The 14,422-nt window shown below is 64.9% G+C and overlaps 1 protein-coding gene across 1 annotated transcript; it reads left to right on the plus strand.

The window, feature by feature from the left end:
• Positions 1-6,856: 6,856 nt before the first annotated feature.
• On the plus strand, positions 6,857-14,064 carry CAMKV (CaM kinase like vesicle associated). Its single transcript, XM_050313199.1, has 11 exons — positions 6,857-7,023; positions 10,133-10,241; positions 11,427-11,558; positions 11,641-11,715; positions 11,792-11,930; positions 12,010-12,130; positions 12,396-12,471; positions 12,554-12,690; positions 12,768-12,846; positions 12,919-13,006; positions 13,115-14,064. Exons 2-11 carry the CDS (start codon positions 10,147-10,149, stop codon positions 13,547-13,549), a joined length of 1,377 nt encoding a protein of 458 aa, XP_050169156.1. The 5' UTR covers positions 6,857-7,023; positions 10,133-10,146; the 3' UTR covers positions 13,550-14,064.
• Positions 14,065-14,422: the final 358 nt, after the last annotated feature.

Below are 14,422 nucleotides of genomic sequence, written 5' to 3' on the forward strand. Positions count from 1 at the left end.
TCCCTGGCTGGGGCTGTGTCTTTGAGGGGGCCATGCCCAGATGGGCGGCACCCTTTCCCCCCTGCCCAGGGAGGGTATGGTCTTGCCACCACCCCCTGGGGGCACCCACCTTGCAGGGGGGGTGCAGGTGAGGGTCCACCCAGCGTTCCTGTGCCAGCCACGGGAGGGCACCTGCACACCAGTGCTGGCACTGTCCCCCGGTGCCCACCATGCTGGGGCTCCCCTGTGTGCCCTGTATCCCACCATGGCCCCCCGAGCTTGGGCTGTCTGGGAGGTTTTTCCTAAAAGTCCCCTTCCCAGCCATATCCAGCTCAGGGTCAGTGTGGCTGTGGGGTATGAGGTGGTGTGGGGAGCACTGTGCTCCTGGACATGGGGTGATGGTGTCCCTGGGGTGCAGCTACCTGGCACGTGGGTCATGGTGCCCCTGGGATCATGGCATGATGGATGCCAGGGAACATGGGATTGTGGTGCCCATGGAAACACGATGCTTCTGGGATGATGGGTGCCTGGACATTGGATCAGGGTGTTCATGGAGCCCAGGGTATAGGATTACAGTGTCCCTGGCATTGAGGTGCCCATGGGACCACAGTGGCCAGGAGAGGTGATCACAGTGCAGACACGGTGGCACCCAGCCCACCTACTGCTCCCCACCCTGTCTGCCTGCACAGGGTCCCAAGTGGCACACATGCTGCTCCAGCCTCAGGGCTGCTGTCTGGTGATCAAGAATCATTACCACCCTCATTTAATGGCACCTTTATTCCTTCATCACTTCTCACGCAGGGGATGGTGCAGCTGGTGCTCCAGGGCATTCCCAGGGGTGGGCATGGGTCTGTCCCAGAGAGGGAGAGAGCAGCAGAACTCCCTGCAGATCACTGCCTGATGAGCTGGCGCTCTCTGCTTCTTTTGCTGGTGGCAGTGGCAGACGTCATATCTGCAAGGAGCTCATCCTCATGAGGAGATCCTCTCTGCCGCAATTTTGGGGTAAAAATCCCCTACAGGACAGTGGAAAAGAGTGGGGCAGTGGTGGACATCACTCCCTTGGGTGCAGGTCCAGAGCTGAAGGCAGGGGGCAAGGGCAGAGTCTAGGGATGGATGGATGGGTGGGGGATACTGGGTGCAAGCCCAGGATGGGCAGGGAATGCTGAAACATGCCCAGTCCGTGGCCGTGGGCAGCACCATTCCCGCTCCATGGCCAGCCACGCAGGTCCTGCCACCAACACTGGCTTTAAATAAAACCTCCTCGGCTGCTCATTAACTGGTGCTGGAGCCCGGGGCCGCGTCAGCTCCCATCAGCCAAGCTGTCCATCTCCGCTGGCGCCTCGCACCTGCACGGCTCCGCCGCCGCGCCCCGGAGGGTATTTTTAGTGCAGCTGGGGCCCAGCATCCCACGGTCGAGGCAGCTGCCAGCACTGTGCCTCAGTTTCCCTGCAGTGTGGCTGCACTGCTCCCTGGGCCTGGGTTTTGGTGTGACTGTGACTCCCAGTGTGGGTGCTGACCTCACCCGTGTGGGGTCAAGCAGTGCCATTTCGGTACCACTGCCGAGTTGTTGTGGCAATGGGAAAGGCCCTGGCACCGCGTGGTTATTAGGGCTGGATCAGAAACGCAGGTGCTGGGTGGTGCTGGCACCGGTACTAGGGGATGCTGAGTGCCTGGGGAGCAGCAGGGGCAGCTGTCTGGGGCACTGACAGCTGATGGGAAGCAGGAATCCAGGGATGGATAGAAGCATGGATGGATGGGTTGAGGGATGGACAGACAGACGAATGGATGGGTGAGTAGGTGCATGGATGGATGCAAGGATGGATGCAGGGATGAATGAATGGTTGGACGAATGGATGGATGGATGGATGGATGGATGGATGGATGGATGGATGGATGGATGGGTGGATGCTCTTTTCAGCACGAAGCATTGTGATAGCCTGGGCTGTGACTGGGTGGAAGATGTGTGCCAGGCCCCCTGTCTGGTGATACAGTGGGCAGCTGCAGGGGTACCCAGTGGGAACAGGGCTGTCAGAGCTGGCAGTGGAGTGGCAGAGGGAACTGCTCGTTAGCTGATGAGTCTGGTGTGGTTACAGTGACGTGTGTGAGGGCGGCTCCTACTTCAGGCTGCCCCCATCCCCCCTGCAAATGTGCTTGCAGAGATGACAGATTTCATGCTAATCCGCATTTATCCTGCCCTAATTACGCTGCGGGAGGTGAGGAATAAGCACCCAGACTTCCATGCCAAGGGCTGGCATGTGCCCACCCCTGCCCACCCGTGCTCGATGCTGCTGGTCAGGACTGGTGCTGGTGCTGTGCCCACTGCCATGGCAGCAGGGACAGGCAGGTGACCTCGCAGGGTGGCACCTTGCATGGCACGTGGCACCCCTGCCCCAGTTGGGGGGATGTCTTTAAGGTGCTGGCTGTGCACCCACAGGTGGGCACTGGGTGGGTGGCACCCAAGGTGCTGCGTGCCTGGCCATGGTTGGTGGAGCACTGGGCTGAGCTGTGGGCAGGTGTGTCCGTGCCAGGCCATGCCACGCTCTGCCGTGCCGTGCCACGCCACCTCGTGCTGTGCCCACCCGCCACGGCTGCAGCAGAGCAGCCGGCGTCCCACCCCGGCAACGCGCCGTGCACACACAGCACTTTAAATGTTTTATTTGGGGAAAGTGCTGTCGTTAGCAGGGATTAATAATTAAAATCAGAGCCATCTATAAAACATGAGTGGCCGCACGCGGGGCTGCTGGTGCACAAGCAGAGCCGGGCACGGTCCCGCCACTGGCATCGCCCGGGGATGTGCTGCGACGGCGTTTGCCGGCGCTGCCGCAATGGCACCTTGCGCCAGCAGCGGGTTTGGGCTCCTCACGGAGAAGTGGGCACAGGCAACGGGTCCCACGACGTAGGGGTTGGACTGGAGATGGGCAAAATTGTGCTAAATCAGCGTTTGGGTGTAGCGGTGGTCTCCGGTGCCAGCCGTCCCGGAGAGAGGTGGCAGGAGGCAGCAGGCAGCGCCGAGCTGTTTTTAGCGGCTGCCGGTGCTGGGGAGCGGGCGTGAAGAGCAGCCGCCGCGGCACCGACGTGCCATTTTTAGAAACCGGCGAGTTTTGCTAATGATGCCTGTGAGCGGCGGGGGGGCCGCCCGCACTCCGGTACCCCCGGTCCCTGCTGCCCACACCCCGGCCCCGGCGGCCGGCCCTGTCCCTCTGGCCTCCCCGCCTGGTTCTGGAGCTTGTCACTGGGGGCGCCTGCACTGCCCAGGGCACCCTTGCACCCACCTGGGGCTCTGATGGCCCTCAGGGAGCTCTGATGGCCCCTGGAGAGCTTTGGCGGTGCTTGGGGAGGTTTGGAGGTCCCTGGGGATCTCTGCTGACCCCCGGGGAGATCTGCTGGCCACCAGGAAGCTTGTGTTTATCCTTAAAATCCTTCCAGGCTATAAGGCATGTCTTTTGTTCCTTTCTCTGCTCAGGAGACAACACCCACCCTTAGCTGGGGAGACTCATCCCATCTCAGAGCCTGGTCAGGACCTGTGCCAGCCACATCAGTCCTGACCTTGGCCCTGTCCCTGGGAGCCAGTTCTCTCCCCTGGAGACATTTCTCTCCCTGAGCTATTGCCCTGAGCAGCTTCCCTGCACCTTGGTCCCTATGGCTGCAGGTACCACACAGAGAGCCAGGGGACCCTCAAAGCTCTTCCAGTGGGAAGGGGAACCAAACCCCAGAGCCATGTCATCACTGTGATGCAGAAGGACACAATGGAAACCTACCCCCTTCCCACATCAGGGCTCCAGGGACCAGGAGCCAGCCCTGGATGTGATGGGAGCCAAGCTGGTGGAGAGGTACAAGGCTTTGTGTGTGTGTTGTCATCGACACAGGAATGGGCCACACCAGGAGCAGGTGGCTGGGGACAACCAGTCACAGTCCAGGGTGCCCAGCCAGGTGGGTGGCAGCCCTGTCCTCACTCATGGTGTGATCAGCAACTGGGACGGGCTGGAGGAGCTGTGCCACTGTGGGGGGCACCATGCCTGGTGGCCGAGCTGGGGGTCACTGCTGAGGCTGCCCCACACCTGGGGCTGGGCTGGGCAGCTCACTGGCTGCGTCCCTTGACGCCTTCCAGGGCACAAGGGTGCCACTGGACACTTACGGGGAGGGTGGCCCTGCCACCATGCACCCCCCTGCTGCTGATCCCAACTGAGGGCCAGGGGTGATGACTGGCAGCTGCACTCCTGTTTTTTCTCCCCCCTCGCCCCCCACCAGCCCCCCGAAAGGAGGGATGGGGTTTATTTGGCCCTGTTGCCGGGCCGACGTGCGCAATTATTGCTGATTGCCTGGCGGTTGCCATGGCGATGGCGAGCACGCAGGGATGCGGTGCCGCGTGGTGCTTGAGTCACGGACACGCTGAACACCCCCCGCTGCACCCCACTGCACCCCGACACGGACACGCCAAACACCCACCGCCACACCCCACTGCACCCCGCTACCGACACGCTCAACACCCCACACCGCTCCCCACTGCACCCCAACACAGACACCCTGAACACCCCCTGCCACGCTCCACTGCACCCCTGCACGGATACACTGAATAGCCCCCGCTGCATCCCACTGCACCCCAACACCGACACACCAAACACCCCTCACCACATCACTGCACCCCGATATCAACATGCCAAACACCCCCCACTGCACCCCTGCATGGACATGCTGAATGCCCCCTATCACACCCCACTGCACCCCTGCACAGACACACTGAACAACCCCTGCTGCACCCCACTGCACCCCTGCACAGACACACCAAACACCCCCCACTGCACCCCTGCCAGATACTGAACACCCTCTGCTGCACCTCACTGCACCCCTGCACTTATACACCAAACACCCCCTTGCTGTACCCACTGCGCCCCAGAACAGACACACTGAACACCCCCTACTGCACTCCACTGTACCCCCAGCACCCTCCAGGAGGGCCCTGCACCCCCTCCACCCTGCTGGGTTGGGGGGGTATGGCCAGACGTCCCCCACACTGTGTCTCCTCACCCAAGGGTAGGTCCAGGTGTCACTCCCTCCCCATGTGCCCCATCCAAGGCAGAGGTGTACAGCCAGGTGCCCCCAGCCCTGGCAGCCCCATCCACCTCAGGCATCCCAGGCTCACTCACTCCAGAGGATCTGTGGGGAAAAAACACCCCAGATTGCCATGACACCCAGGACCCAGCTCTGGGAGGCAGTGGGAAGGGGGTGTGGAGGTGTATGAGGCAGTGGGTACATGGGGTGGTGGATGCACGGAGCAGTGGGGCACAGCACCACAGGGACAAGATCTGAACCAGTCGGGACCAGGGAACAGTGATGGGACCCCAGACCAGTTCTGACATGGCCAGGAGGCTGGTGCTGGCAGGTGCCGGGCACAAGTGGAGTCAAGGGACAATGGAGGAGTGCCATCCCATCCCATCCCATCCCATCCCATCCCATCCCATCCCATCCCATCCCATCCCATCCCTCGTGCTGTGAACCATGGCTGGGCAGCCCCACACGGCACGGGCACCTGCCAGGTAATTGTGACTTACGCTCCAGATCCCCGCGAGGTGCAGAGATTAATAACCGTGGCGCGCTGCTGCCAGCCGCTATGATTAAACTCTTGATTAGAAGCTCAAACTACAGTGCCCTGCTAATTCCCCCTGCTCTCATGCGCCGTTAATTACCCGGCGCGGGTGGCGGTGGGCCCGCGGCTCGGTGCCACGCAGGGGACAGGTGCCAGGGGTGCCCCAGGATGGCTCTACCTGGGTCTCCTGTGTGCAGAGGGGAGACGCTGGCTTAGGGGATGGGACCCTGATGTTCCCCGTCCATGGGCAGGGGGGAAGGCTGTGGGTCTGGGGAGCTGGTGGCCACATCCCTGTGGCGACTTGGTGCAAGCCAGGTGGTTTGGGGAGCTGGGGTTTGGTGGGTGCAGGGGCGGGAGGGAAGGGGAGTGGGGGTGCGGTTCGGAAGCAGCACCATATGGGCCGCAAATGCCAGCGTGTGGCACGCAGCCGTAGGGGAGGCTCCGCACACGTGTCTGCACTGCATGAGGAGCGGGGGGCAAGGGGGCTGGGCAAGGGGCTGGGGACCCTGCTATGCCCCAGGGGCTGTGCTGCCCACCTTTGGTTGGATGTGGTGCCTGGGCTGTGGGCAGAGGAAGAGAATCAGGGTGGATGATTTCTCCCTGCTTTCTTGCTCCTTGTGCCAAGCTGTGGGGCACAGACTATCCCTGTCATAGGGGGCCTTTGGCCCTGTAGTTGGGGAAGGAGAAGTTGCCTGGTTCACCCTAGATCATGGCAAAGAGGCAGGAGTGTCCTCATGGCAGTGTCCTCATAGTGCCCTCAGGGGACAGACATTTGTGATGCTGAGCCTGAATTCAGCTTTGCTAAAATCCTGCTCCTGTCCCTTCCCATCCCATCCCATCCCATCCCATCCCATCCCATCCCATCCCATCCCATCCCATCCCATCCCATCCCGTCCCATCCCATCCTGTCCCATCCCATCCAATACCATCCCATCCCATTCATATTGTCCCATCCCCCTACATATCATTCCATCTCATCCCATCCATCCTGTCCCACCCTATCCCATCCCATCCCAGTGGCCATGGCATAACCCAGGGGGACCTGGGCTCAGCCCGATGGGGACAGTGTAGGGTCCCATGGCCCCCAGGGCGTGGCGTTGTCCCAGCTCGGTGTCCCACCCCCGTGGGCAGCTCCGGGGCCACTCGTGACGCGTCCCCGCGGAGCCCACGGGCGGGGCGCGAAGTTCGACGGTGACGTCATGGGAGGGGGCGGGGCGCGGGCCGGGGCGTGTCCCCGCGGCCCCGCCCCCCCAAGTTGCCGCGCCGGGCGCGCGGGGCCGCGCCGCGACGGACCGACGGCTCGGCTGGGACCGGCTGGGAGCGCTGGGAGCGCTTGGGAGCGGCTCGGCTCGGCCCGACTCGGCCCCGGCCCTGCGCGGGAGGGCGGGAGGAAGGGGCGCGCTCCCCCCGAGCGGCGGCCCCGGGCCGCAGCCCCCCGTTGCGGTCGGAGAGGCGTGCAGGTGAGCGTCGCGCCGCGCCGGACCGGGGGCGAGGGGGGCCGGGCCCGGCGGTGGGGGCGTTGCTGGGATCTGGCACTGGCTGTCCCGGGGCTGCCCCCGACTCTCCCCCGCCCCCGGTGGCCCGGGACATCCCGGCGGGGCCGTGCGGGTCCCTGCCCAGTGCGTGTGCGCCCCGACGGCTGCCCGCCGCCGCGCTGCCCCCGCCGGCACCCCGCGTCCCGCAGACCCCGAGCCCCGACGGGTGCCGCGGGCACGGTGAGCTCCCGGAGCCCGGCTCCCCCCGCACCGCCCCACTCGCGCCCCCGGGCCGCTTCTGCCCCGATGCCACCCCCGTCTCCGCGCGGAGCTCGAAGCGGAGACCTGGGCTGGCCCCGTGGCTGGCGGTGCTGCCAGAGACCCTCTCCCCACGTCCCCTCCGCCAAGCATCCCCTCCCGGACCCCGCGCCTCTCTCCCGCAGTCCGCTCTCTTCCCGCTGCCGCAGCGCTCCGAGCCGGCCAAGCGCAGACCTGCCTGCGGTGCGCGGCCCGGGCTGTCCCCCCGCACGCCACGGGCCGGGGGCGGTGGGGCTCCCCAAGCCCTGCCTGAGCCCCAGCCCGGGGGCTCCGCGGGCAGCGCGGAGCCGGCCGGCCCCTCCGCTTCCCCTCCGCCTCCCACTGCCTGCCCGCTGCCTGCACTAGCAATATTTCGGTCCGTCTCAGCCCGGCTGCATTTTCTGCCTGTCCCCGGTACATCCTTCCCCCGGGACGTGGGGGCGGGATGGCAGCGGGGACACCCCCCCCACGGACACGTCCAGGGCAGCTGCAGGTGGAAGCGGGGCTTAAGGTGGAGCACCGGCCGGTGGCACATCGTACTGTAGGGCAGAGCTGGGGGTCGGGGGGCTGGGGGGCCCCGCTGGCGAGGGCTGCACGGCTGCGTCATCCCTCCGTGCCATCCCCACCCGGCCACCCACTTCCCCGCTATTGTCTTACACCCGCTGTTGCTTCTGCTCCCAAATTAGACACTTGGAGGGGGGTGCTGGCTGCGTGCGGGTGCCAGCGCAGCACTGAGCCTTCCCCCCGGCACCCCGGGGAGGAAGCACTCGCCCTTCTGCCCACCTCTTGCCCCTGAGTGCCCCTGCCGTGGTGAGGGTCCTCTCACCTGTGGGGTGCAGGTGCTGGCACCGATGTGGGGCCGTATGGCAGCCTCCCTTGCAGGGTACCCCAGGTGTGCTGAGCCCCACCTCAAGCCTCCTGGGACAGGGGAGGGTACCAGTGCTCAGCCCTGGCAGGAGGAGACCCCATTAAACCAACAGGAACTAATTTTATGAGCGCAGATTAGCTGAGCGCTCGCAGAGACAGCAATAAAATCCCAATATATCATCCTGCCCGGGTCCCCTTCCCGACTAATCCTGGCATTGTGCCACCAGTGCTGGCAGCCTGCCTGCCCGCCTGCAGGCCAGCCCTGCCCCGATGGTCTGTGGCACTGAGCCCACCACCACACCAGCAGCTGCCAGGACAGTCCTCGTCCCCCTTGACCGGGCACAGCAGCACGGCAGAGCCAGCACGGTGTGGCATGGGGACACGGAGGTGCCAGGCAGGGCACGTTTGCCAGGGAGACTGGTGGGATGAGTCAAGCGTGGGCTGGAAAGCCTCACTCAGCCTGTGGCATGGGCAGGGATGTCCCATGGGTGCTCTGATTCTCTTTCGGGACTTGGTGCGTGCTGAGCAGGACGAGTGTGGGTGCTCTTGCCCGGTGCAGGCTTTCCTGGCAGGAGGGTGCCTGGGTGCCATGCAAGCTGGGAGCACCCATCCTGTGGGCATTGCTTGAGCAGGCACAGAGGCAGGTCAGCTCCTAGGGATGGAGGCAGGAAGAAGCATCCCCCCATTCCCTGGCTCAGGGCACTCACGTCCCACCCAGGTTTGGGTCAATCACCCCAGGGAGAGTTTAGGTGTGTGCCCCGGGTGCTGTGGGCAGGACCACCTTCCTCCCAGGGCCTGCGCAGCAGGGATGGGGCTGCGCACCCGCAGGTGGGTCGGGTACTGCCGGGTGCTGCCCGTCCCTGCCCCCTCCAAAGGATGTGCCGCTTTCTGCATCTTCAGCTCCCATTGCCATAGCAACAGGCTCGGCGCTTGGGTACCCGCGATGCCGGCTCCCGCATCCCGCATCCCGCACTGCCATCCTGCCCGCAGCTCTCACCACCGGGCCCCGGGCGCTGCCAGCACGGCACAGCCAGGCCGGCACAGCACAGCACGGTGTTTGGGGAGCTTTAGTGCTGGGCAGTGGGTGCCTCCAGCATCGTGCCAGCATCCCGTCACAGGGTCCCACACAGGCCCATCCAAGAGGGCTGGGGGGCCGCAGGCAGCTCTGTCACCTTCTGAGCCATCAGAAAATAACACCAGCTGAAACTTCCTCCTGGTAACAGGGTGGGAGAGGGAAAAAAATCACTTTATGCGACCAGATTTTTTTCTGGGAAGCTTCCAAGGAAGATCTGGTTTTGAAGGGTTCCCAGCAGGAAAGCAAGGGGCGAAACATCCTTAGGAAAGGGCCAGAGGAGCTGGTGTGTGCCAAGGCCAGTCAGCGTCCTGCCTGCTGCTGGTGGCAGGAGGGCTGGCACCTACAGGCCATGGTGCCAACTGCCCAGTGCCGCAGTCGGGGCTGGGAAAAGGGATGGGGAGCTGAGGCTGGTGTAACCCACTGCACATGTGACAATGTGTGACAGTGCTCTGCTGGGGAGGCCCTGGCTGCTGAAATGTCACCGTGGGACAAAACTGGGCTGAGAAACAGGAAAGGGTCGATTCACCTCCACTTCCCTCCCCAGTGGGTGCTCCGGGCCCTGCGCTAGCCCTGGCTGCTAATTAAGAATTAACGATCCGGACAAGGGGGGCCAGAGGGGCTGGCTTGTGGCTGTGCTGGCGGCCTGAGCCCAGGCAGAGAGGCTGGATGCCACAGGGATGGATGGATGCACGTCGGTGGGGCTGGGCACATGGTGGTTTGTGACAGCTGGGGAGCAGGAGCAGGCACTGAGCTCCGTCAGGTTTTACGTTAATTAGTGCAGCTTGGGAGGGTCTGCTGTGGCTCCAGGGGGGCCGGCGGTGCCGGGGCACTCACCGCCTCTCCCTGCCCTGCCAGCACCGGGCCCTGCGATGCCGTTTGGCTGCGTGACGCTGGGAGACAAGAAAGATTATAACCAGCCGTCCGAGGTGACTGACAGATATGACCTGGGCCAGGTCATCAAAACGTGAGTTGGTCCCTCCATGGCCCGCGGATGCCCCGGGGACCCCAACGCCTGCATACCCTGGGCTGAGGAGTGGCACGACACTGCCGGTGGGGCTCTTGGGGTGCTGGAGCCCAGCTGGGCTAGGATGGCAGGGTGCATTTTGGGGTGGCTATCTCCTAATTAGTCCCTCTTGCTCGTGGGTGCATGGGGGTTTCCACAGCTGGCTATGAGGAGGGCAGCAAGCTTTCCCACCGCTGCTGGCTGCAGCTGGGTATCTCCCTGTATCTCTCCCTCCTCGCCACAAGACTTGCAGGGATTGCAGCAATTCTGCACGATCCTGGCTCCCCCAAGCAGTTTGGGAAGCAGGAGGGCTCTGTTTCAGCAAAGGAAACACAGATACCATTTGGTGGGGGGGGGGAGCAGAGCACTGCTGCTTCCCCCAACTTTTATTGCCATGCTGGGCGACCCATTAGAACGCACTCCAAAAAATGAAGCCCTCAGACCCACTGAGAGCAGTCTGACTCCAGAATATGCACCAGAATTTTTTCCAAAGCAACCACTTTGCCATTGGTCATGCCTGGTGGGGTGACACTGGGTGGTATTGGGGACCCTGGTGCTCTCAGATCTTGGCTCCATCCCCTGGGCCGCCTGCCCCAAAGCCCACGGGTCCCAGTTCCCCTCCATCCAGGGCAGTGGCCATGAGGATTTCAGCACAGCAGGAGGGACTGGAAGCCAAAGGCTTTGCTGGAGCAGTGCCGAGTGTCCCCCAGGGGCTTCCCCATGGCTCTGGCCTGGCCGATGGGCTCGGGCACCATTAATAATACAACAGAAATACTGCAGCAACCGGCGAGTCTCCCCTTCTTTCTCCCTGACCGCAGTGCTGACAATAATGTCGGGGTGTGCTGCTGTTCCACCTCAGCACAGGTGGCTATGCAGTGGGTCTTACCCCAGCTGCTGTGAGGAGGGGGCTTTTTAACCAGCAAATGTTATCCCTTCCCTATCATTTTGCTTATTGCATATCAGTTCCTTCTCATCGCTATTTTTTTCTCCCCTCTTCTCTAAAGAGGTTTTTAGGCACAGCTTCCTTCCACCCCTATGGCATCTCCTCTGACCGCTGGGATTGGGGGAAATGCTGGTGGGCCCACCTGAGCACCCCAAGCTCAGTGGTCCCCAGGAAGGGGGTGATGATTGGGGGTACCCTTGCAGGGAAGAGTTCTGTGAAATCTTCCGGGCTAAGGAGAAGACGACAGGGAAGCTCTACACCTGCAAGAAGTTTCTGAAGCGGGACGGGCGGAAAGTGCGGAAGGCGGCCAAAAACGAGATCATCATCCTCAAAATGTGAGTGCCAGGGCTGGGGGGGATCCTGTGCAGCTGGGCAAAGTGGGGAGGGACCCCCACCCATGCCCCTGTGTCTCCGCAGGGTAAAGCACCCCAACATCCTACAGCTAGTGGACGTCTACATCACCCGCAAGGAGTATTTCATCTTCCTGGAGCTGTAAGTTTGGGACATGCAGGGGGGTGTGCAGCGTGGCCCCACCAGGGTGGGGTCTCGGCAAAGCTGCTGTCTGCAGGGCCACTGGCCGGGAGGTCTTTGACTGGATCCTGGATCAGGGCTACTACTCCGAGAAGGACACCAGCAATGTCATCCGGCAGGTGCTGGAGGCTGTTGCCTACCTGCACTCGCTCAAGATCGTCCACAGGAACCTCAAGGTGGGTGATGGAGGGGTGGGAGCACCCATGGGTGTTGCCGTGCCCCCCACCCTGGCACTCACAGCCCCTGCACCGGCAGCTGGAGAACCTGGTGTACTATAACCGCCTGAAGAACTCCAAGATTGTCATCAGCGACTTCCACCTGGCCAAGCTGGAGAACGGGCTCATCAAAGAACCCTGTGGCACCCCTGAGTACCTGGGTGGGTGAGAGCCAGCCGGGTGCGCATGCAGGGGTGGGCAGTGCTGCTGGGGTCCCAGCAGGTCCCTGCTGTTCCTCACCACACTGGGGGGTCGTAGTGGGTCCCTCCTGATGGTCATAGGTGCCCCTGGCAGGTCCCTCCCATTCCCCGTCACACCCTGTGGGCTGATCCTGGGTTCTCCCAGTGGGTGCCTCCCACTCCCCATGATCCAAACAGCTGGGGTATTTGGGACCCCGGGGCAGGGTTGCTCTTGTGTCCCCTGCAGCTCCGGAGGTGGTGGGGCGGCAGCGGTACGGGCGGCCGGTGGACTGCTGGGCCATTGGCGTCATCATGTACATCCTGTGAGTGTGGGGTGAGGGCTGGGGTGGTCAGAGGGGCCTTGGGGACCAGGGGCTGGGCTGAGACCCCCACCACATCCCCCAGCCTCTCTGGGAACCCCCCTTTCTACGAGGAGGCAGACGAGGATGACTACGAGAACCACGACAAGAACCTCTTCCGCAAAATCCTGGCTGGAGACTACGAGTTCGACCCGCCTTACTGGGATGACATCTCGCAGGCAGGTGAGCCACACGCTGGGGGGTTCGTGGGGTCTCGTGTTGTCCTCCCCCAGCACTGACGTCCCCCTCTGTGCCCCCAGCCAAGGAGCTGGTGACGCGCCTGATGGAGGTGGAGCAGGACCAGCGGATCACAGCGGAGGAGGCCATCTCCCACGAGTGGTGAGGGGCGGTGGGGTGCGGGACTGGGGTGGGGGGCTGCTGGGGGCTGCTTATCCCTCCCCACCTCCCCAGGATCTCTGGGAATGCCGCCTCCGACAAGAACATCAAGGATGGAGTCTGTGCTCAGATTGAGAAGAACTTTGCCCGGGCCAAGTGGAAGGTGTGTGGGTGCGCCGTGTCTCAGTTTCCCCCGGTCCCCCATCGCGGGGCTGTGAGCCTGGTGGGGCTCCCCTCCGCCAGCCCCACGCCCCGCGCCTCTCCCCTGCAGAAAGCCGTGCGAGTGACCACGCTCATGAAACGCCTGCGGGCGCCCGAGCAGACGGAGACGGCGACGGCCGCGGCACCGGCAGCGGCCTCGGCAGCAGCCCCGGCCGCCACCCCGGCCCCTGCCGCCACCGCCGCCACCAGCCCGGCCCCCGCCGCCGCCGCCACGGACCCTGCCGCCGCTGCCGCGGAGCCCACGACCCCGGCCCCCGCCGCTGCCACTGAGCCCACGACCCCGGCCCCCGCCACTGCCACGGCTCCGGTCTCGGCCCTCACCACGGAGCCCGCAGCCCCCGCCGCCGCCACGGAGCCCGCGGCCCCTGCAGCCCCCGGCACGCCGCCCGCAGCCGCGCAGCCCCCGGCCCCCGGCACGCCGCCCCCCGCCACGAGTAACGGGGCCGGGGCGGCCGCCGAGCCCTGCAGCGAGCAGAGCGGCTGAGCGGACCCCGCGCCCCCTGTACATAGCCCCGGCATGGCCCCCCTGCCCCCGCCTGCGCCCCCTTTTCTACGCGCCCCGCCGGCGATTCGGCCGCGGGGCAGAGCCCTGCATGGCGCCCGTCCCCCCGTGTCCCCTCCCGCTCTCTCAGTCTGTCCCCCGCCGCCGTCCCCTCCCCCGGGGATGCCCAGAGAAGCGAGGCAGATCCCCCCGGCCGCACGCCCCGCACGGGGGCATCGCGGGGCCCCTCTGGACACGCGTGCACGTGCGGGGCCGCGCGGGACGGGGAGAGGGCCGTCCCAGAGACCCCCTCTCCGTCCTGGGACCCCCGGGGGGGGTCACGGGGACTCCCCGCACGGTCCCCCGTGCGTCGTGCCTGACGGACTCCCGGTGACCCCCCCGCGCCTCCTCCCCGGTTCCCGCTTTCCCCCCCCGCAGCTGCATGCCTGCAGGGCCGGCTCTGCCCGCGGCTGCCGCCCCGCGCCCCCCCCGCTGTATCTCTGGCAAATAAAGACCCCGCTGAGGACAAACTGAGACAGCACCAGCGCCGCCTGCCCTGTCTCTGTGTGGGGCCGGGGGTCCGCCGGGCGTGCCACCGGCACGGGGCTGAGCGGGACGCGACGGCAGCACTCGGAGCGGCAGCGGGGGCCGGGCACTGCGGGCAGCGGGGCCCTGCGGGAGTTGGTCCCCGTGAAGGTGCTTCGTGGCGCCGCCGCCCCGGGGTCGGTCCGAGCTGTGCGGGGGATGGCGGGACCGGCGGGCACAGGGACCCGGGGGCGCCCGCGGCGGGGCGCGGCCACGCCCCGCCACAGGCCACGCCCCGTCACAGGCCACGCGCCCGTCACAGGCCACGCCCCCGCGCCCCTCGCACCGCCA

The sequence above is a fragment of the Myiozetetes cayanensis genome, unplaced genomic scaffold (genome assembly GCF_022539395.1).
Source record: "Myiozetetes cayanensis isolate MyiCay16 unplaced genomic scaffold, myiCay2020 scf18, whole genome shotgun sequence".
Lineage (NCBI taxonomy): Eukaryota > Metazoa > Chordata > Aves > Passeriformes > Tyrannidae > Myiozetetes > Myiozetetes cayanensis.

What these genes read in the sequence shown, in the direction of transcription:
- CAMKV (XM_050313199.1), top strand. Translation starts at nt 10,147, where the DNA reads ATGCCGTTTGGCTGCGTGACGCTGGGAGACAAGAAAGATTATAACCAG. An exon ending in TCGTCCACAGGAACCTCAAG is followed by an intron (nt 11,931 to 12,009) that starts GTGGGTGATGGA and finishes CTGCACCGGCAG; the next exon opens with CTGGAGAACCTGGTGTACTA. An exon ending in TTGCCCGGGCCAAGTGGAAG is followed by an intron (nt 13,007 to 13,114) that starts GTGTGTGGGTGC and finishes TCTCCCCTGCAG; the next exon opens with AAAGCCGTGCGAGTGACCAC.